Source organism: Nelumbo nucifera, chromosome 2 (assembly GCF_055504915.1).
Source record: "Nelumbo nucifera cultivar China Antique chromosome 2, China Antique-T2T, whole genome shotgun sequence".
In the NCBI taxonomy this organism is placed as follows: domain Eukaryota; kingdom Viridiplantae; phylum Streptophyta; class Magnoliopsida; order Proteales; family Nelumbonaceae; genus Nelumbo; species Nelumbo nucifera.
Genome location: NC_142650.1, coordinates 56438446 through 56461144, shown reverse-complemented (window position 1 = coordinate 56461144; position 22699 = coordinate 56438446). Strand labels below are relative to the sequence as shown.

At 36.6% G+C, this 22699-nt stretch overlaps 1 protein-coding gene across 2 annotated transcripts; it reads left to right on the top strand.

Moving 5' to 3' along the window:
• The first annotated feature begins 1376 nt into the window (after positions 1 to 1376).
• On the top strand, positions 1377 to 21927 carry LOC104587368 (vacuolar protein sorting-associated protein 24 homolog 1-like). 2 transcript variants are annotated; one of them, XM_088897246.1, is made up of 7 exons: positions 1377 to 1530; positions 1568 to 1722; positions 1953 to 2029; positions 4342 to 4444; positions 18980 to 19101; positions 21335 to 21529; positions 21625 to 21927. In XM_088897246.1, the coding sequence occupies exons 2-7, from the start codon at positions 1611 to 1613 to the stop codon at positions 21700 to 21702; spliced, it is 687 nt and encodes a 228-aa protein (XP_088753372.1). In that variant the 5' UTR covers positions 1377 to 1530; positions 1568 to 1610; the 3' UTR covers positions 21703 to 21927. The 2 variants fall into 2 exon arrangements, with proteins under 2 accessions (XP_088753372.1, XP_010243255.1); XM_010244953.3 differs by having other exon boundaries at positions 1387 to 1722.
• The last annotated feature ends 772 nt before the right edge of the window (positions 21928 to 22699 follow it).

Sequence of the window (22699 nt, the reverse complement as noted above, 5' to 3'; positions counted from 1 at the left end):
GCTGTGGATACTGTGAAATGAAAAATGAAGTTTTGGCCATTCCACTCATGTCATGCCATGTGCCAATAATCTTAAAAACCAACAAATCAGCATGTAAACCTTGTGATTTGGCCTTTTAATTTAGGTTTAGTATAGATAGCTTTGAAAAGAGCCACTGTTGAAACATGTTGAATCACTGTTTGGTATTGTTTTTCTTTTTTTCTTTTTAAACTTTTGCTCCATTTTGAATCACTGTTTGGTATTGTTTTTCTTTTTTTTTTTCTTTTTAAAATTTTGCTCCATTTTCTTCCATTTGCACCTCAAGTTTGTCACTCTATTTGACCCTATTTTTCTCACACAATGGGACTTAGCCCATCCCTCATGGCCCATAACCCCTCCCTAAAAAAAAAAATCTTATGACAACATGATTTGATTCTAAGCCCATTTTGGGAGTGCTTATTTGATAAATAAGTACTTATAATGAGGGGCACTTTGACAGAACCCCAAAAACCTTCTAATCTTTGATGTGCTTCAATCTCTTATCCCCCTTACCAGCAAGCTAGTTGGCACCTCGGAGATAGGTTCTTCTACCCACAAGACACTATTCACATGCTACCTACAGAGCCACAAGATGCTACAGCTGCACACCTCTATCAATGACAACATACAAGTACGAAACATGTTGAACGTGCCGCTGTAGCGTATTGTGGGTGGTAGATATGAATGGGGAACTTTGGCTGTTAGGAAAAAAACAGCCTGGGCTGTGTTTGGGAGCTTCATGTGCATGACATATTATCTTGGGCTTCAGGTAAAAGAGTATCTGCAATCAATATTCTTTTAACCAAAAAGACAAATAAGGAACTAAGTTGGATAGTGTGTCATGTGGAGAAAGCTGAGGTTGAATGGTTGTGGGCTTCATGTATTTTATGATTGGTGTGGAATGTTATTATTGGTTCCACAGCCTGCTGAGCAGCTAACACGTTCAATTAATCCCATCTCATTTGTGAGGGCTTCAGCTTTAATTAAGCTGCCTTCACTGAAGAAGCTACTAAAAATAGCTTTGCCAGAAAGTTACTTTCTTGGGCTCAACCATAACCAAAGCGTATTTGGACTTTCTTGGTTTTTTCACCAAACATAGCTTTTAGGCTTTCTGTCATCCTTATGTGGGGCCCACCTTGCAAAGCTATAAGCCGCTGTGTGAAAGCCCTCCCAAGCGGCCACGAAAAATATCCGTGTTTGAGCCAGCAGAGCTTTCTGCCTGTTGATTGGGGCCATGCAAGGAAGATAATGCCATAATGGGCCAGGTTGTGGTTGGGTTACGGCCGTGGGTGGCCCATTTCTAAACCCAGTTTAGAATGGACATCCCAAGAAAGTCCATATCCACATCTAACCGAGAGTATGGACAATGGGAGAGGTTGGCTGGCGCCACCGCGGCACAACGCCAGCGTCCAACTCCGAGAATTGGTATGTCTGATCACCGCGCGCATCTTAGAAAGCATTCGTATTTTTCCATGGAAGAACAAATACAGAAAGGAAGATCCTAAGCGATCTTAGTGCATTTTCTTCTTTGACTTCTTCGTCTTCGTCTATATCTTTTCTTTCCCCTATTATTTGGGTATTACAAGGTAGAGATGGATAAAGTGAAAAGTCTGTTGAAACCCAAGCCAAATCCACAGCAGCAATTGAGAGATTGGCAGAGGCGACTCAAGCAAGAGTGCCGCAATATCGAGCGCCAAATCCGAGGTCAGTTCTCGGTTTACAGTCAACAGCCCAATATGTCGTTCTTTTTTTTTTTTTATCAAGTTCTTTTGCCTCTGTTTCCGATATGTATCATTCATTCCAAAACGGATGCAGTTTGAGCCTTGTTTCCTTCCACGGATCGGGATTTTGATCAATGGGATCGTCTGATACGATGCTTGTTTTAGTGATTTTGAATAACGATTTTTCATGGGTTGCTTTTTTGTTTATTCCAGATGTGCAGAGAGAGGAGAAGAGTGTACAGAAAGCGATTAGAGAAGCTGCCAAGAGAAACGACATGGTCTCAGCAAAGGTATAGCCTTTTTGAGTTTTCTTCGCTAAAATAAAATTCTGCTGAATTTTATTATATTTATTCCAACTTTTTTTTTTCACCTCGTATCATGTTTTATGCATTATATGCTTGTTAGTTGATTTAGAAGGAAAGAATTTTGATTACCAAATAAAAAAGAAAAAATTATGAAGACCATAAAGAATCATGGAGCACGGAAGTAAATGGTCTCGACACTATCTTGATCATAAATTCATGAAATTTGATGGTTTCTCCTCCCTTAACTTACAATATAGGTTCAAATGATAGTGCCAGCTTCCCACCAAAAAAAAAAGATATGTGCCAACAAGATACAGTATTATATGTGCAAATGCTCTTTAAATCGTTTACTGATGTTTCCCGGTTATCCCATCAGTGCCCATATTGATACACTGTGTTAAATCCATTTGATCAGCCTGGTTATCAATGCTCATATCAGTTACCCTAACTTGTTGGACGTATACAGGCTTTTCATGATTAAGTACCAGTTCACATCTCCTCAGGGTTCTTAGTTTTGGTTAGGATTTCAAGCCATACTGAAAGAATAACTAGAATTATTTTCCCTAGCATGAAAGTTGTCATAATTCCTTTGTTTCTTCCCTTTGTTTTTCTTGATTCCATGACTAGAATTGTTTTTCTTTGATTTCAAGCTATACTATGCCCTTTTTTCACTTGCTTCTTTTTGTGCCAATATAGATTCCTCATCTTCAAGTAGATCTTAGGACATTCTTTATCTTTATACAGGAACATTTAGTAGATGTTTGGGGTGACAGCATACATCATTTGTTTGGCCTTACCTTTTAAGTCTCCTACACCAAAACACAAAACAATTGGATGTGAAGTTGCTAATATTTTTGGTTAAGATAAATTATATATATGAAAGAACTTCACTATTAAACAAGAAAGCAAGATGGGAAAAACTAAACCTTGGAGTTAAAAGGCAAACAGGAAAGGAAATTAATATCTATAAGTCAACTCACCTAGAATTAATTTTTCATAATCTCACTGGAGAGAGAACCAGTGTATTGCCTACTTGAAGTACCCAAGAACATTTATCAACAAAAAAGCACCCAAGAGAATGAGAAATTCAACTTTGGAAGTCATCTCAAGGATCTCTTTAAAATAAATAGATAATTTCCTTGAGAGATTGCACTTTTCTAGAAATGGAGTCTATAGCTTTCCTTGAGTCATTATAATGATTTATTGTTTTAGGGGACATGGAAATCTTGAGCTCTTAACGAATCCCAAACAGCTAAAGGATATAAGCCCAAATGGAATGTACCACCATAGAGCGTATGGAAACTCATCAGTTTAGGAGAAAAATGTGGACTCTTTGAGCAAACAATTGATGGATTATCTAGGAAGAGGGGAATTCTAAGATCTTTTCTGATGGGGTCTAGGACAAAGAGATTATTGGCCTGGTCACTGCTAGAGTGGTCCATTTTATCAGTATTGTTACAGTGATTCATTGTATTACTGAGGAGACTTGATTTTGGATACATGGATTTCTGACAATGCATTGAGGAAATGATAGGACTGCACACGATATTAGTGAAACTGAATTATAAAGGGGCAGTATTTTGGGAGAATTTTACAACATAAGGTGTTTGTGGAAAGGATGGCATTACACAGAATGGAATGGTGAAACAGGATTCATGTAGCCGACCCCATACAGTTGGGATAAGGCTTAGATGATGATGAAGTGTTTGTGTGAAGGACAGTAGGTCTTAGGAGAAGATTTAATGTAATCCAATATTCCCAAGAAAAGAGTGAATTGAACCTATCGATAAGACAGAGAGTGACTTCTAGGTTGCCATTAATGGATTCTAGAGGCTCCTATGGCTAATGGAGGTCTAAGGCATTTGATGAGGGAGGTTAAGTCTCAGTTTCTAGATTGCATATACCATTTTGATGGATTCTGAGGTCTGCTAACTTGAAGCAGATAGCCTAGTCAGATACTGGCCTCATGGAGGTTTGTTTGCCCCTTCCACTTGCCTTAGGTAAGTGGAGCTTGCATCATATCCTTTCTCCCTGACCTTAATGCGGTTTACTATTTCATGTTGAAGTTCATCATCCGTAGATTTAAATGGAGATCTTTTTTCTGCAGGTACTATTATGTTTCAAGTGAAGATGAAGAACCTTAGGATTTTAACTAGTGACACCTTTTAATTATCTTATCCTTTTCGATCCTTTCTGTTACTAATCTTCATGGTCAAAATCTCTGTTTTACTACATGCTTCTGACATTCAAAAGTTTTTTCCCCATATTTTACACTATGACATGTAATATGCTTTTAGGCACTTGCTAAGGAAATTGTGAGATCAAGAAAGGCTGTGAACCGTCTTCATGAGAATAAGGCACAGATGAATTCAATTGCAATGCACCTCGGGGAAAATGTTGGTATGGTAGATCTCTATATAAAATTATGGGAAATTGTCTAAAACTCACCACGAGTTTTCAGCATTTCTCTTAAACTCATCACAACTTTTCAAAATGTCTAAAACTCACCATGTCACTAACTTGACGTTAAAGAGACTAACGGGTGTTAATATATTACCATTTTAACCTTCATAGAAAAATATAAAATATATACTAAATAAATTATATTACCATTTTAATATTTAGACATGAAAAAGGAAAATGTTCAAAAAAATATTTTCAAATTATAGAAACTATATAAATTGAAAAAAATCAGAAAATAAAAATTGTAGAAAAACACCAAAAATTATAGAAAAACACATAAATTGTAAATAAATAACAAAAATACAGGAAAATTTATAGATTGTAGAAAATAGAAAAATGAAAAAAAAAACAGAAATTATAACAAAACACTAAAAATGCAAAAAAAAACAAGAAAATTGAAAACTGAAAAGACCATTTTTTTCTCTAACTCACCATTCAAGGGTAATTTGGTCATGAAAATTGTTATTTATGCTGACATGGACACCTCTGTTAAGAAGCATTAACAGTGCACTAACGGAAGGTGAGTTTTAGAAAATAAAAACTTACTGACATGGTGAGTTTTAGACATTTTGAAAAGTTGTGATGAGTTTAAGAGAAATGTTGAAAACTCATGGCGAGTTTTAGACAATTTCCCCAAAATTATAGATTTACTTTTGCATATATCCTTCTTTTTGAGAAACTAAACTGTATATTTGAATAAGTTCTTAAGTGAATTTTCTAATTTATATTATTGCTTTTGTTCCCTAACCTCCTTTTTTTTTTGACCTTGCAAGAAAGAATTAGAATTATAAGGTAAGTTAGGTCCAAATTGATTTGCTTTGATTCGTAAGATAACTCTGTTATAAAAGCACATAAATAGAGGGCAAACTGTGTGTTTGTTTTTTTCCGCACCTAATAATAGGTCCAACTGCATAGCATCTTACATTTTTTTTGTTTGATAAATAACTGTATAGCATCTTACTTTGCATGGCTATCATATTTTATGATACCTGGATGCCTGTACACGGATGCCTTATTATGTTAGATATTTCAGTTTTTGGTATAAATTTTGTCTCTAAGACCTTGTCCAGTGGTGTCCCCATCAATATGGGTAATGTAGATAATATGTATGTCTTTACAGTCACATATATTTTGCTGCTAGAGAAGGCATTGACCTGGGAGGAAGGGTAAACCCATAGGTATTCCCATGCAATTGCATGTAGCGTTTGGGAAGAAAAGAGAAAATCTATAGATTCCATACTGAAAATATTAAGGACTTCTTTGTGTAGAACTGCAGTAGATTGTTTATGGGCATGTATATTTGTTCTATTCTTATTTGTCTTTATTTTAGGGCAGAAGGGTATTATTGTCATTGTACACTATAAAATTGCTCTTATAAATACAAATCATTGGGGTGGTAGGAATATTCAATTCTGCTCCCTTTTTTCTTTTTATTTTCTTCTCTGTTTCTCTTCTCTTCTTTCTCCTTGTCAGCTTTCTGTCCTTTTTTTTTCCTTCTCTTAACACTAAAATAGTGTTCTGCTAGTTGACAGCTCAACAAGTTGGTATCTGAGCAGGTCTAAGCCCTCGTTTTTTGATCTCATGTTGCCTTGACCCATCCGGTTACATGAGATAAGTTTAGGGCTGGATGTTCAGTTTGTTTTGGCCTGATTCTTGAAGGCTTCTTGGAGATTCAGTTCCTGCCCAAGATTGGAGATCTGGAGACTGCCCAGGAACCAGGAAGAATCAGAGAGATCAGATCTTTTTACGGTTTAAACATTAAATCTTTGATTGAAGGTGGCACCCAGTGTTTTCTGGGTAGATTTTCTTTATCCCCTAAGATTGATTTGAAGCAGTAGGTTTTGGGACTTCTGGAGGGAGTGGCTGACCTGTTTTATCTTTCTCTAGGGTTGGTCCTAGGGTTTTACTACAGGAGATAGTCTGAATCATAACCAGAAGGGGTTACTTCAGATTGTTTTTATATGTTGGGTTGCTGAAAGAGTGTTTTCAACCTATTAACAGGTTGTTTGAATTGATTGTTTCATTTGGGAGATTTTTTTTATCAGGTAGGTGTGAAATCAAGTTAACAGCAGGGTGTTTTTTCTCCTCTTTTGGCCAGATTTTGAAGTGTTGGAATCGTGTGCAATATGGAGGCTGCTATAAGTGAACCTAAACTTAGTTGAGAAGGTAAGTTAGGGTCTGAAAGTCTGACAGGAAGTATTAGTTTTCAGATTGCAACAGTGAAACTTGATGGGATGCAATTATTTAGAGTGGGCTCAGTTTGCTAAAATGGCAATCGGAGGAAGAGGAAAGATGGGTTATTTGGCTGGTGATACTAATATACCGGACACTACAGATGCTTCTCATAGTAAATGGGTTCAAGAAAAATATATGGTGATGACATGGCTCTGCAACTTTATGCAGTCCCATATTAGCCAAATTACCTATGGAAGAAAATGGCTAAAGAAATTTCGGATTATGTGTAGAGACACATTCTGAGCCCCTTGATGTTGCTAGAGCTTCTGACTTAAGGAGTGAAGTTACCAATCTTAAGCAAGGGGAGAAGCTGATGTCAATTTACTTTTCTACCCTAAAATCATTGTAGCATGAGGGAAACAATTGATCGGAAGAATAGAAACAATTTCGCTACTTAGAGGAAATTGGTTGAGAGGAATAGAGTTTTTAAGTTTTTTGCTGGGTTGAACTTAGATTATGACATAGTTTGGTAGCAGATTTTTACTCGAGATAGTAACACTTTGTCTCAGGCATACTCTCTTGTGGGCTGAAACAGTCTCCCAAAGCATGGTTTGACAGAATTATATATTCCTTGGAGAATGGAGAGATTTGGTTATATGCAAGCTTAGACTGGTCGTACTCTATTTAAAGAAATAGATCTTTGGTGACTATCCTTGTGGTTTATGTTGATGATATAATGATCACAGGCAATAATGTGGGAGAAATTGTCTCTCCTAAGAAGCTACTAAATAAGGAGTATGAGGCAAAATACTAGTGTGAACTGAAATACTAATATTTCTTGGGCATTGAAGTAGTCAGGTCTAAACACGGTATATTTGTGTCTCAGAGAAAGTATGTTCATGATCTTCCCCAAGAAACAGGAAAATTGGGTGTTAAACTGGTAGATACATCTATTGAGTTAAATCACAAGATCAATGCAAAGGGTGGTGAACCTATAGAAGATAAGGCTATGTATCAATGGTTTGTTGGGAAATTTCTCTATCTTTGTATGATTAGACGACATTTCTTTTGCTATCAATTTGGTTAGTCAGTATATGCACATTCTAAGAGTATACATCTTCTAGCTGTTAAAAGGATTCTTGCTTACTTGAAGAGGTGTCCAGGTAGAGGCATACTTTATCAGAATAGTTACCAAATGAAGATTGAAGTGTACAATGATGTAGACTAGGCCAGGTGCATTGGTGATAGGAGGTCTACTCCAGGTAGAGGCATACTTTATGGGCTTGTTTATTTGTTCTTACTCTTCTCTGTCTTTATTTTAGGGCAGTAGGGTATCATGGTCATTGTACATTATAAAATCTCTTATAAATACAAATCGTTGGGGCAGCAAGAACATTCAGTTCTCCCTTTTCCTTCTCATTCTTTTGATCTCTTCTATGCTTTTCTTTTCATTGTATTTTGGGTGAGTGAGAGCTCTTTAGAGTGGTACCACCTATCTCCTTTGACTTGAGGCTTTTATTGCCTAGGGGTCTAGGGAGGACTTTTCCATAGGACAAAAGGTGGCTTAAGACTTTGGTTAGAAAAGAAGGGGATAAAATGGCTCAACAAAGTGGCACCTAGGAGCCAATCGAGGGGTTATGAGTGGAATTTATCACCTTGCTTGAGTGACTAGATAGTTGGGGGACATGATTTTGATCTTCTTTGATGGATTGTGACCAATGTTTTAAAAGGTGTGGGAGCTCTAGGCAAGGTGCTCCCAAAATTCCCTAAGGTGTATGCCAAAGGCACTAACACCTCTGAGGCGTATGCCTCTGGCACTTTTTTCATGAGGCATGCTAGAGGTGCATGCCTCGTGCGCCTCATGCACATCTGATATAAAAATACAGAAAAAAAAAAAGAAAAAAAGAAAAAAAAAAGGAAAGGAAAGGAAAGGAAAAGAAAAAGAAAGGGAAGGGAAAGAAAAAGAAAGAGAAGAAAAAAAGAGAAAAGGAAAGAAAAGAAAAGGAAAGGGAAGGGAAGAAAAAATAAGGGGAAAGAAAGTGGTTTGCTCCTTGCCCCTTCAGTTGGGGGGCTTTGCCCCCTCAGACCCCCCGCCCCCCTTTTGATGCAGCCCAATTTGTTTTTTTGAGTTAGGCTTGCCTGTGCTTCGACAAAACCCCCCTTTCAACTAGTGTTATGCATCTTTATTGTTCTTAGTATAAAAGATTTTTATTAAAAATAAAGAAAAAATGAGATCCACCCTTCCTCTTCATCCTCCTCCTAACCCCCCTCCTATTAAGGCGGCTTACTCCTCCTTGTGTTCGGGAGGCTTACACCTCTTGTGTTCTGAACTACGCCTCACGCCTCTAGGTAGTGGAACGCCTTGTGCCACGCCTCCGCGTTTTAAAACATTGATTGTGACTGCCTTTTCCTTGACTTCTATTTTGGAATTTTCCTTTTATTTTGATGAGTTTGCTTTTTTTCCTTCTCTTTTTTTTCATGTTTTGGAGGATTTATGTTAAGATTTTTAACTTTTCTTCTTCATGATCATGTTGCCCCTAATTTGGATGGAGATGGGTAAGTATTCCTCAAAAGAACCCTAGGGAAGGTTAATTGGGGTAAAAGTGAAAATATTTTTGTGCTTTTGTGCTCTTTTTTTTTTTAATTCTTTAGGTTTAAGAAAGAAAAGGACAACTCCAAAGTGGCTTGCAAGGGATTAAGATGTGATCATGAGTGGCTTGAGATAAATATTCAGACAAAGATGGCCTCCCCTTTTGTGGATCTCTCGAGGTTTTCGTTACCCCTTGTCTAAGATACATCATACAAGTGGTAGACTCTAGGAGACCTTTGCTCAGTTTTTTTTCCTGGATTTTTTTACTTTTCTTTCTCTTTTTTTCCATGTTGCCCAAAGAGATGCTCAAGGTGAGATTTCATTCTAGGAAAGGATTTAGTTGTGTTTTGGGACTTTTCAAAAGGAAAGGCCAAGGCTCAATCATGGGTAGCAAGGGGTGAATGTGGAAACATAGGTGGCTTAGTGGAATAGCAATCAACTAGAGATGGCCTCTCTTTTAGTGAACCATAATCAGTTGCTTTGCCCTTAGTCTCGGATTTGATGAGAGTAGAAAGGGAATTTCTCTTTTTCTTTTATGATGGTGCCCTAGCTTTTTTTCTGGACTGCCCTTTCAGGTTTTCAACCTATCAAGTTATTTTTTTCCTTAACTTTTGCCTAGACCACCATTTTAGGTTTTTAGTCCAATGGGCTATGCATGGTATTTTTTTAATCCTGTTAGCATTGGTAAGCCTTGGGAGTTCATTTCCATCAAGGTCGACAAGTTGAACTTCATGACTAGGTAATACTTTCATGATGACATAAGGAACCCAATTAGAGTTGAACTTTTCCCTAGCATCAAGATGACCCCCTATGATGGCTTTCAACACTAGATCTCTTGGTTGAAACTCCCTTGGTCAAATTGTCTTGGCAAAACCTTTGTCAATTGACTCTTGATAGGCTTTTATGTTGCATCAAGCGTGTAACTTTTTTCGTTAATGTTCAATAACTCTTACACTCTAATTTGTAGTCATTCTTCTTTAGAAAGGGCATCTTCCATCAAAATCCTTCTAGTCAAAATCAGGACTTCAATGGGGAGTATTGGTTCCACCCCATACACCAAAGAGTAAGGTGTAGCACTAATCAAAGTGTGGATGAAGGTTCAATAAGGCCATAGGACATATGGGATATTTTCATGCCAGCCTTTGTATGTCCCTATGGTCTTCTACAATATTGATAGTCTTGTTGGCAGCTTCGATAGCTCCATTGGTCTGAGTTAGGGGTGTCAATTGGACTGGATTTGGTACAATCCATTCCAGTCCAATGTGAGTCCATTATAAATGGATCAGGTCCAATCCAATCCAATGAATATTTTGGACCATTTTGGACCGATCTAATTCAATGTCTAGACCATCCAATCTGTTCAAATTCGTTTGGATTTAGATAGGTTTCAACCCAAACCTAGTTCATTGACACCTATTCTTATCTTATATCAATGGACCAGATATTGGCTTAATCCAGCCCAGTCCATTATAAATTTATTACGGACAGACCAGGTCCAGTCCAATCTAATAAATATTTTGGACTGGATTGGTCCAATCCAATATGTCTTGTTGGGCCGTCCAATCCATCCAAATTGATTTTGGACTGGATGGGGTCCAATCTAAAACCAGTCCATTGACACCCTTAGCCTGAGGTCTATATGGGGAAGACTTGTGCCTTTTGATTCTGTACTTCTTGCAAAGAGTATCAAGGTATTGGTTGTCAAAGTTCAGCACATTGTCAAAGATGATTTCGCGTGGAACTCCAAATTTGTAAATAATGTTGTTCGTGATGAACTTGGCTACATGCTTTTGGTGACATTCTTGTAGGATGTTGCTCCGATTCTCCTTGTAAAGTACTATATCACCATGAGGTTGTACTTGTGATTGTTAGATGCTTTAGGAGTTATCCTACTAATGATGCTTATTCCCTACTCTAAGAATAAGAATAACCAAACTAGGTTGTGAAGACCGATAGGTGGTGCATGGACCATGGAGGACATCTCCGTATATTTCACATTGGTGGCATCTCTTGGTAAACTTGTAGTCTTCCCACCATAGTGCTCTAGCAATACCCCATTCATTGTATTTTCTTTGCTAGTATGTGCCCATTCATGTGGGGTCCACAACCACCCATGTGGACTTGTCTTATCTCAAATTCTCAATTGTTCTTGCTTAGTCAAGCAGAGTAGGTGAGTTTTATCTTGGGCCCTCTCGTGCAATTTTTTGCCCTATAGTAATACCAATAGGCTAATTGCTAAGTTGTCCTATCTTTATATGAAACATCTTCTGGAAAAGACTTGTCTTCTAAGTATTGTTGAATGTCATAAAACCAGGGCTTGCCATCTAACACTATAGTTGTGTTGCCAATGGTGTAATCAAAGTTTAAAATGTCGATGTCGATGTTGCTTACCCAAATATAGGACATATGTCGGTAATGTCAGAAATATTGTAAAAATTATAGACATTGTGGAAATATTATGAAATATGTGGAAATATGTAACGATATTCTATAAAATGATTAAATAAACATTAATGCACCTTTCTAGACTATTATCTTCCATGATGCATATCTTTTTGTTCTAATAAATAATTAGTTTAAGTAATATTTTTATTATTATATAAAATATCTCACTATTTTTGGTTTTTATGAATATTTTATCTCAAATATAAACTTTCTTATTATTTATTTCATTTTTTTTACTTTTATAATGAGGGTATACAATATCACTATATAAACTATTTATTAAATCATATAAATTAGACAAACCATTTAATATTTTATTATTATAAAAACATATTATTCATGCACTTTATTTTATTTTAATAAGTAGTTAGTTCAATCATTTATTTTTATGAATATTTTATATTTTATCTTAAATATTAAGTTTCTTATTATTTATTAATTTTTGTTAGCTTTTATAATGAGGGTCTACAATATTACTATAGACCTTCATATACTTGTGATAAGACTATAAGAATATTACTATTAGGAGGTCTATAGTATTACAATAGACCCTATTGCTCTATAACATACTTGTTATTATGTTTTAAAGATTCCATTTAAAGGCTTGCTTTTGTGGTGGTCTATAGACTTAAGTAGACCATCATGTACTGTGGCATGTCTGTTGTAAAATAAGTTTAAACATTTAGGCTTAAGGGTCCATTAGTCATTCGAACCCTCAACCTGAAATTTCAAAGACTCTACAAGCACGCAAAGATGCAGTGCTCTCTTTTTCTCTTTTTGTTTATGATGAAATTCGATTGTCTTCACTTTGAATATATGCTGATTTGTCGACATTTGGATGAAATGTTTCGAAATATTATATATTTTTTTTGTTTTTTTAAATGACATAGGCGATATTTACTGAATGGTCGAAATATCGACCGACATTTTGTAATTTTTTAATTCAAGTGAGAGTTCATGTCGGTATGTCTCGACACCGGCATATGTCGGGCGACATTAGCGAAATGTCACGACATTTTAAACAACGGGTGTAATAGTAAATTAGTTCCTCTTTTTGTTCAATCACAATTGGATGGATGCGACTCCCTTTAGGCATCTGGAATAGTGAACCCAAGGTTGCTAGTGCATTGGCTAAGTGCTTCTGTTCTCTAGCTATATGGTGAAAAGAGATGTCTGGTCAGATTTTATAGGTGATCATGATATGTCTTGAGTCTTTCATTCTTGATCTTCCAATGTTGATTTGCCCGACTAATGATGAGTAGGGAATCACCATAGGCTTTGATTGTTTTGACATCTAGCATCAACGCTGCTTCCAAAGCATGATTGGTGATACATGCCTCATATTCTTCCATGTTGTTACTGAAGGGAACTTTGATATGAAAATGAGTGGGACCTGTAGTTTTTCTGGAGAGACAAGGATGAATCCTATACCTCTACTTGCGTCATTCTTGGTTTCGTCAAAATACATGTTCCAACAACTAATTGCTTGTTCTGATTCTTCTTCATGGGTGAGGATGTCATCATTTGGGAATTCTGCTCTTGGAGGCTTGTATTCTGGAAGGGGGTTCTGTGAGATTGTCTTTTATGGCTCAACCTTTGATAGAGTTTTGTATCGCATAGATGATGTCAAATTCTGATAATAGAAATTGCCACCTGACTGTCCTTGTAGAGAGACTAGGTCGAATGAGCCTTAGTGTTCTTTTATTTTCTTATTAGATGTGTCTATGTTAATGGGTCTTCCCATATAGGCTTATCAACTATTTTTTGCTCCTTTTATGTTTTGTTTATGAGCTGGCCGCCCCATTAAGGGCATCATTGTAATTGTATCACAAAGATTAAGTTAATAGATGTGATTAGGAGTAAGGGGAGAGATTAGATCGAACTCTTCTCCTTCTCCCTTCTTCCATCCTCTTCTTCTTTTACTGCTGATTTCTGCTGCTGCTTCTTTCCGATATCTCTAATTTCAATTCTTTCTGATATCAGAGCATCTTCCTACCATTTTTTCTTTTTTCTTTAACCCATACACCCTTCGATTGGAAGTGTATGGAGATAAGTTGCTGATTATCTTTAAGCTGTTTGTACCTAGTTGGTAGAGGGTTGGAGATCTAGAAGTTGGGAGTGGAATGCCAAGAAATTGACGCTGCCGTTTTTTGCCCAAAAACCCTAGCCAACTAGAGACTTTTCAAGTTACAGATCAAGGAGATTATGTAAGAATGGCGCTCAGGGCTTGGGAGGTTTCTTTTGATCCCTATAAGAGATTGATTGGAGTTGGAAGCCTTTTGGAAGTCTCTGGTAGGAGCAGCTGCAGTTCTCTCATTTATCTCAGGTGGCCTAGACCAAGGCAAGGCCTGTCTTTATTATCTTGCTTCTGATATTGATAAGTGCTTGTTGATGTAGTAGATAGCTCTTTCTTTTCTTCCTTTCTCATCATGTTGTCCAAGTTATGCTTCATTGATGTGTCTATCACCGAGTGATATAGGATGGGTGGCTGGCCTAGAACTAATTGTATGAGGATTGCAGGGTTGACTAGATACTCCTTGATCTTGTCAATTGTTGCTTGACATTCCTCGAAAGAATTCTTTTTGAGCAACTTGAATATTGGTTCATAGATGGGAGTCAATTGGGTGATGAACCAACTAATGTAATGTATCCTTCCCAAAATTCCTTTTATCACTTTCTCTTTCATGGGAGGTGGTATCTATAGAATTGCCTTGACTTTGATAAGATCAACTTCTATTCCCCAATGATTGGTCATGAACTCCAAGAGTTTGACAGAAGTTGTATCAAATGCAAACTTATGAGGATTCAACCTTAGATTGAACTCTTTTAGCCTACTAAACACCTTTTTGAGGTTGGCAATGTCTTATTCCCTTTTCTAAGATTTGGCTATCATGTCATTGGCATATACTTTATCTCTTTGTGCATCATGTAATGGAACAAGGTTGTCATGGCTTGTTGATAAGTAGCAATAGAGTTCTTAAAACTGAATGGCATGACTTTCTAATAATTAGTGCCCCGAGGTATGTTAAAGGATATTTTCTCCCTGTCTTCCTTTTCCATGAGAATATGGTTATACTCTGAGAAGCCATCTGTGAAGGAGAGAAGGAACTCCAAGCAATGCTGCTTGCTAGGATGCCAATGTGAAAGAGAGGAAAGTCATCCTTAGGGCTGGCTTTGTTCAAGTACTTGTAGTCTATGCCCATTTTGCATTTTGACTCTTCTGTCCTTGAGCATTGGTACCATATTTGCCACTTAGGGTAGTGTGAAACTAGGAGAGAACCTACATTACATTGCTTTTTATTTCTTCTTTGATCTTGAGGGCCCATTTTGGCTCGAGTCCCCTAAGCTTCTGCTTCATTGGTTTTGCCCCTGTGGTAGGCAATTTGTGCACCACAATGTTTGTGCTTAGGTCAGACGTGTCTTAATATGACCAAGCAAATATTTTTTTGAATTCTTTCAATAGTGCAACCATAGCTTCTCTTTCCTCGGGGCTAAGGATATTGTCTACCCTGACTATTTTTGGGTTGTCTTCAGTGCCGATGTTGATGGTCTTATCCCATCCCCTCGTCCTTTGGGACATTTCTTCGTGCCACTTGAATGATTTTGTTAGCCCTTCAGTTGTATCCTTGTGTTCATCACTTGGACTATTCTCAGGGTCAGAAGGTGAAGCCAATTTGAAACCCTTAGAAGACCACAAAGACGTATAGAGATTGTGACGAAAAGCTCCCCTATGCTCTATGGGCTTATCATGTCTCCACCCACACTCCCATCAGCACTACACCTTACTGTTGGTGTACAGGATGGAACCAGTACTCCTCATTGAGGTTCAAATTCTGACTTGAAGGATTTTGATGTAATATGCCCTTTTAAAGAAGAATAGTTGTAGATCAGAGTGGAAGATTTACTAAACATTGATGAAAAAAGATTACAAGCACTTCGCGACATAAAAGCCTACCCAGAGAGAATTGCTAGATGTTTTGCAAAGAAAATCCAAACAAGGGAGTTTTAACCAAGAGATCTAGTGTTAAAGCCATCATGGGGGACCATCTGATGATAGGGGCTAGTTCAAGCCTAACTATCCTTCAAGTGCTGATGTTGAGAACTGCCAAGTGCTTCTAGGAATTTTTTTTTCTTTTTTTATGCGCTAATTTTTTCTCAGGTTGTCCTTTTGGGTTTTCAACTCAATGGACTAGAAGAATGTCCTTTCTTTGGAGTGGTTGCATATAGAACAGGGACCTAGATTGCCTACATGCTCAAGGTGGGATCAAGCCATCATAGTTCAATAAGAGATTGATTAATGACAAGTGCTATGTAGCTTAATGAGATTTAGAAAGGGGACAAAATATGGTTTGGGACTCGGGTGATGAAAGAAAAGGATAAAAAAGGCTCAAAACGGATATATATTGGGTTGCTTTGAAGGATTGTGGGTTTGTGATGAAGGATAGTAAGGTTTAGGTGAGGGTTCTAGGGCACCTTCTTCGCTGAGAGTTGTAAGGCTAATGGCCCTTTTCTTTCTTTTTTTTTTTTTCCCTTTTGAGTGAGGGGTTCCTTGGCTCCTTCGACTTAAGGCTTTCGTTGTCTAGGGGGTCTTTGGGGGGGGGGGTTACTTTTCCATAGGACAAAACATGGCTTAGGACTTGGGTTAGAAAAATAAAAGAGTATAAAAAGGCTTAAACAAAGTGTCACCTAGTGCCAATTGAGGGGTTATGAGTGGAATTTATAATCTCACTTGAGTGACTGGATAGTTGGGGACATGTTCTGGACCATTTTTGATGGACTGTCTGTGAATTTGACTTTTCCTTGAATTTTGTTTTGAACTTTTTTCCTTTTCTTTGGATGATTTTACTCTTTTTTGTTATTTTTTTTTGCAGGATTTATGTCAAGGTTCTGAATTTTTCTTTTTCATGGTCATGTTGCCCCTAGTTTTGATGGGGGTGGGTAAGTATTCCTCATTCCTCAAAAGAACCCTAGGGAAGGTTCTGAATTTTTTCTTTTTTCTATCTTTTCTGGGTCAGAAGCTTTGAGATATCACGTAGTATCTTTCTTCATCTCTTGGATGTTAGTATCCATTGACAAATTTAGGTGAAACTCTGGTACATCCTCTCATGTATTCTCTAGTATTTTGCTATTAGTATATATGCATTGCCTATTTGTAGAAGTAGTTTACATTTTTCTATAACAGAAGTTTGGGTTAGAAGCACATTGCCAAACTTATTATATTGGCCATTGACAAACTTGTTATGTTAGAAGCACATCGCCTCTAAGTTAGGTCAGCTAGTTGATTTGTTGAATGGGGCAACCGGTTATTCATAGATGTACCATGGTCATAATTAAGACAAATGCTGGACTAGTGCTACATTGAAGGCAATACCCAATTTGAATTGTTTGACTCCTGAATGCAATGAAACACTAAGAAATTATATCAGTTGGATGCTGAATGTCCTTAATCATGATGTACAATGTATGAATCAATCTTCAGCTGAAATGGAGTAATGGATACCTCACTGTTCCATGTCTATTATAGTCTTTTTATTCTTTCTGTTAACAGTATAGACTGCATCAGAGTCCATATTTGAGTGTCTTTTATAAGTTATATAGGTTTAGTTTTAAAGCAGTTAGGAGCTGGTTCTGGTCAGTCAATGAGTCTGAATCAGAAACTTTTAAAGGGAGAACCAGGAATTTCTAGTGAGTTTGTATTGAATCTGTGTAATTAATTTTTTTTTTGGAAAAGATGAATGTAATGAAATAAATTGAAGCTTGTGAGATCCAAGGACGGGTATTTTGGAGTTTTCTTCTCTCTTGTTAATATCTTTCTTCTTACTATGTCTCTAATTTCACACATTTTTTTCCTGAATCTTGGAGTACTCTTGATTGAATCTCATTTAGTCTTTAAGTTCTTGATTTCTTCTTTCTGAATTCTTGCTAATTGCTTGAATTTCTAACATTCACAAATAATCTTAAACTTCTCAATTATTTGTTAGGGATCCCACCCCCTTTTCTTTGTGCTATAATATAATGATTTTGAGTTTTATCTATTCATACACTACATAGTCAAGGCCATTTTCTTATGTACACTATAAATAGAATTCCTCGTAGTAACAACAGTAGTGATGCTGATCATGAGAATTAGCTGAATTCTTGATCATATACTGAACTAGTTGAAGCCCCTTTAACTTTCAGGGTTTCCTTATCCAGGCCCATCTTCCTATCCTTGATTAACCTCTTCAGGATTCTCTGGGTAGATTTTGATTAGGTATGTTTCAGATAAAATTGGGTAGATCCTTGGGTTATGAGAGGTGGAGCTCTGGTCCTTGGCATCTTTGTCACCAAGTCATGGTTGCTAGAATCTTGGACTCTAGTTTAGATGGCAGATTCTTCTGGGTTCCTAGATCAGTAAGCACCCTTGCCAATGTTCTATCTAGGGAAGGAATGAGAAGGTGATCTTTATATTGGGGTGTATACCCCCCACATTAGTGTCTTATGTTCTATCTGATATTTAGCTTTAACTGTTTACATGGGTAAGCACCAGTTTAGCTATCACGTTTTGTATTATTATCTCTGTATCTTTGTGTTATCTGTTTTATAAAATTCTGATCACTTATTGATGAAAGAAGCTCCAGATTAAATATGGATCTTTAGGATGATAATTTTGTGGAAATCAATGTTGGTTAATAATTTTTTAATCTTCACTCAGATATTATTCTTGAAAGAACATTGGGCCTAACCTTTCTTGAACTAGAACCAGTACAAATATTGGAGCCAATCAGTTATATATACTCAATTTGCAAAAGTAATAAAGCAAATAATTGATCATGCAGATGGGGTAAATCTAATCACATTAAGGACTATACTTCTATCCATTTGCATGGCATCCTTGTTTATATGTTGCACTCGCTCTCACTTATTTTTCTGTAGACACAACTGTACTGTAGTAGCACTTGTAGAATAGAACGGTCAGACAGTTGAATTATGTGGACCCCATATAGTTGGGTAAGGCTCTATTGAGTAGCACTGATAAATATGAAACAAAATTGTATTGATTACTTGCACTTTATCAATTTTGATCTTGTACTTTTATTTTTAACTTTGATTCCCATTTTTCAAGAATTCGGTTTGGACCATCTGAATTAATTTATGAAAATAAGCTAGGGTTCTCTTGCTGCCAATATCTGTTTGATCTTTGGCCCCAAGATGTTGTTCACATGTATCTTTGTTTTCAGATAATTAGTCCTTCTTTTTCATTTTTCTGGCTGTATTTGCAGCAATTGCTCGAACAGTGGGTCATTTATCAAAAAGTGCAGAAGTCATGAAGCTTGTTAATAACCTCATGAAAGCTCCTGAAATGGCTGCTACGATGCAAGAATTTAGTAAAGAAATGACCAAGGTATCTCTGTTTCTGTCTTCATTTTCTTTTCTTTCTCATCTAGGAAGCTTCCATGCTTTCACTAAAAAGAAAACTTGAAAGTCTCATGTTTCATATTTTATTCAAATTTGGAGAGGTGTGCTAATATTTCTGATGTTCACTGGAAAAAGTAATACCATATCATCGACCCTGCTTCCATGCCTTCCGTGTGCTTAATTTACCTGTAATGTGGCCATCAGCAGAATTATTTCTTTTTTTATTTCTTGCTTTTATTTTTTTTATCAATATTTCTTGCTTTTATTTGAGAAGGTAAAGTAAGTATTTATCTGACTGTTGGTGGACTTATCACTGGATAAAATTTATATGGTACTGCAGCATATTGCTGAGAAGTTACCAACTGTTCAATGAATTTGATTGCTTCCTGCAGTGTTTCCATTTCATGATTCGTTAAATTTGGACTTCTTCATTTTCAGATGTGCTGGATGAGTATGAGTATGTTGACAGATGATATAGGACAAGCTTTTGATTGATGTGCAGGACCAAAATTAGAGCTTAAAGAATATAATTCTAAAACTCAAGTCTAGGAAACAATGCTTAAGAATATAATTCTATCCTGCCTTGCCTGAGGCTTAAGCCTAGTGAGATCTCATTTTTTAAATTAAAGCATGAATTAAAATGATATATTGAATTATGCACACGATGATGGTCTATAAGAACATTAAAAGCTTAAAAACTAAAATGAATGATAGACATTCTTACAAACTCTGAATGTGCTCATTAGAGAACTCTTAATGTAGACCAACACCTCATGGGGTCTTAAAAACCCATAACATGTTAAGAGTAATAAATAAATTGTCAGTCTAAACTCTAAGCAAATTACACACAGAACCACACACATTGAAAACCTAGAACTGGTCTTTAACTTGTTATTCTGATGTGAAAACTTAGGGTCCATTTGGTTCCCTGGAATAGGTACCTGGAATCGAAATCAGAATGGCCATTACAATGCCAATTGTTTGTTTTGTTGGAATGGGATTCCAATCACCATTCCTGGCGGAACAGGATTCCCCCATAAGGGGGAATGGCCATTCCAGTCTCTCCCCTTGGAATGGGATTCCCATTCCAATTCTAGGGTATTCCTATTCCAATTCCAATCCCGAACGTGAACCAAACGGACCCTTAGTTAATATATAAACTATGAAGCACGTGTTAATATAAATCATCTCAAGGTGTGAGACATGTCTTGCACTTCCAAGTACCTCAAGGCATTTTCCTTGAGCCTTGCCTAGAGAAAGGTTTCCAAGGTGTATGCCTCAGACTTTTTAAAATATTATACCTAGAGAAAGGTTTCCAATGTGATGTCTTAGGTAGGGCTGTCAATGGGTTGGGTCTACCCAACAGACCTGAACTGACCAAACCGATTATAACTATTCTGGTTCCATGCTTTTGTCCCAATTAATAATTGGATCGGTTCCAGTTCTTGCCTGTCCCAAACCAATTCAGACCTGGAACCGATTATTTTATTAAATATATGATTTTTTTATTTTCTTATAATTTTTTATCATATTTTATGTTTGAAATGGTAAATTTGATAGATAATAAGTAATATAATATTAATTAAAATTGTTTAATTTATTAACATATAAATAATTTAGTATTTTTCTATCATTTTTATTAAGGTTATGTTATCAAAATTTAAATGTTAAGTTATTATTTAAATAAACAAATACAGTTTTCAGTATAATTGGGTCTATCAGGTCCCAATAGACCCAACTATTAACTGGGATGGTTCTGGGTCTGTGACTTGTCCCGATTAATAATTGGTTCAGGACTGGTTCTACATAGACCCGACCCATTGACAGCCCTAGTCTTAGTCATCCACATCGAGCCTTTCCTTTTGATCTTGGATCTTATCAGGCTACTGATAGCCTTGTTAGAAGTTATATCTATAGAAGTGACTTTTACTGGTATCTGCTGAACTAGGTTCTGTTTTTCACTTTTTGATGTTTCTTGTTAGAGGATGGAGCTTGGTCTTTTAGTTTTGGACTATGGATTCGCTACCATGAATTTTCTTTTTCCTGAATCTGTGGACTTGTATTTGAACTCTTGTTAATCAATAACTTTTTACCTCTCATTCTTTTTTAAATGCAATATTTTTTTTAATTAAAAATTAGTAACTTCAACCGGTAAAAAAAGAATGAGTTTTTCTTTCTGAAATTATTCACTGCTGACTTCTTGTGTACATGGGCTGTAGGCAGGAGTCATTGAAGAGATTGTGAATGATGCTGTTGACACGGCACTTGATTCAGAAGATATAGAAGAGGAGACTGAAGAAGAAGTTGACAAAGTTTTGACAGAAATAGCTGGTGAGACTGCTGCACAACTCCCAGAAGCAGTCAGGAGAGAGAGGATAAAGCAACCTGCACAGACAGTGAGAGCTGCCCAAGAGGTATTATTATCACGAATGCACTCCAATTCCCATTTTTTCCCTTCTGCAACCTTTATAAGACATTTAAGGAACAACTGGTTTATGCTTATTTGCAGGAAGCTATAGCTGAGGGGGCTGACGATGAGGAAGAGCTGGAAGAAATAAGGGAAAGGCTGGCTAGAGTGAGGTCATAGCTGGCTACATGCATGTTGGGTTTGTACTTTATTAACTTGGGGTCAAGCTATTTCCTAGTTGGTGGATGATGTCTTTCCAAACTGTTAACAGGCAGTTGATCCTAGCTTCTGAAATTATCAGGGAAAAGAATTAGATGTATAATAGTTCATGTTCAGATGTGCTTAAGCTACATATATTCTAGTTAATACAACTCAATCTTAACCCCAAGCTGTTGGGGTCGGCTACTTTGAATCTTGTCTTTACACTGGTTGGCTACATGAATCCTTAGAGAAATAAAAGATTTACATGGTTCGTTAGTGTGACCATCTCCACAGGAGACAGGACCATGTATCCCAGCTACAAAGTCTTCATCTAAGATAAGGATACCACACAGCAAGGCACTTTTAATACATCATTACATCTTGGCTCGGGAGGAACTGATGCAATTTGGTTTTCGCCCTACTTGTTTTAGTTCCTTTGTGCCTGTTCCCTAGTTCTATCTCTTTCTTCTGCTTGAAAAATTTTAACATAAATTGCTTATAAGAAATGAAAATGCCTACATCTGAATCATGGTGCATCACTACAAGCACAAAGAAAAAAAAAAAGGCTATATATTTTGTAGAGGTATGCTCTAATGTGATTCCATAATAATCTTTAGAAACCTTATCTGAATTTGATTTGATTAATAACCAAACATTGATCTGATCCAACTTTCAACAAAGACTAGCCCAATCCCCTCCCCCAACCAACCTTGATGAAGGTAGGAATCATAGGATTCAATTCCAAGTATTTGCTACAACCAATAGAAGATAAACCCTCCAAATACTGATTTTTTTTTTATTCCAGCTATTTTGGCACTTTGGTCATTCCTAATAGATTGTTTGGATTAAAAAGCAGCATGCATAAAAAGTTATAACTATCTTATTTTATTCCATTTAATTGGATTTTGGAGAAAAAGTTTCTCCCAATGTTGAAGCGAAACCCTCCAAATATTGATAAAATTTAAGTATCATATGA

Coding starts and splice junctions, on each gene's coding strand:
- LOC104587368 (XM_088897246.1), top strand. CDS start 1,611: ATGGATAAAGTGAAAAGTCTGTTGAAACCCAAGCCAAATCCACAGCAG. Junction 2,030..4,341: donor ACGACATGGTCTCAGCAAAG/GTATAGCCTTTT, acceptor ATATGCTTTTAG/GCACTTGCTAAGGAAATTGT. Junction 4,445..18,979: donor GCACCTCGGGGAAAATGTTG/GTATGGTAGATC, acceptor CTGTATTTGCAG/CAATTGCTCGAACAGTGGGT.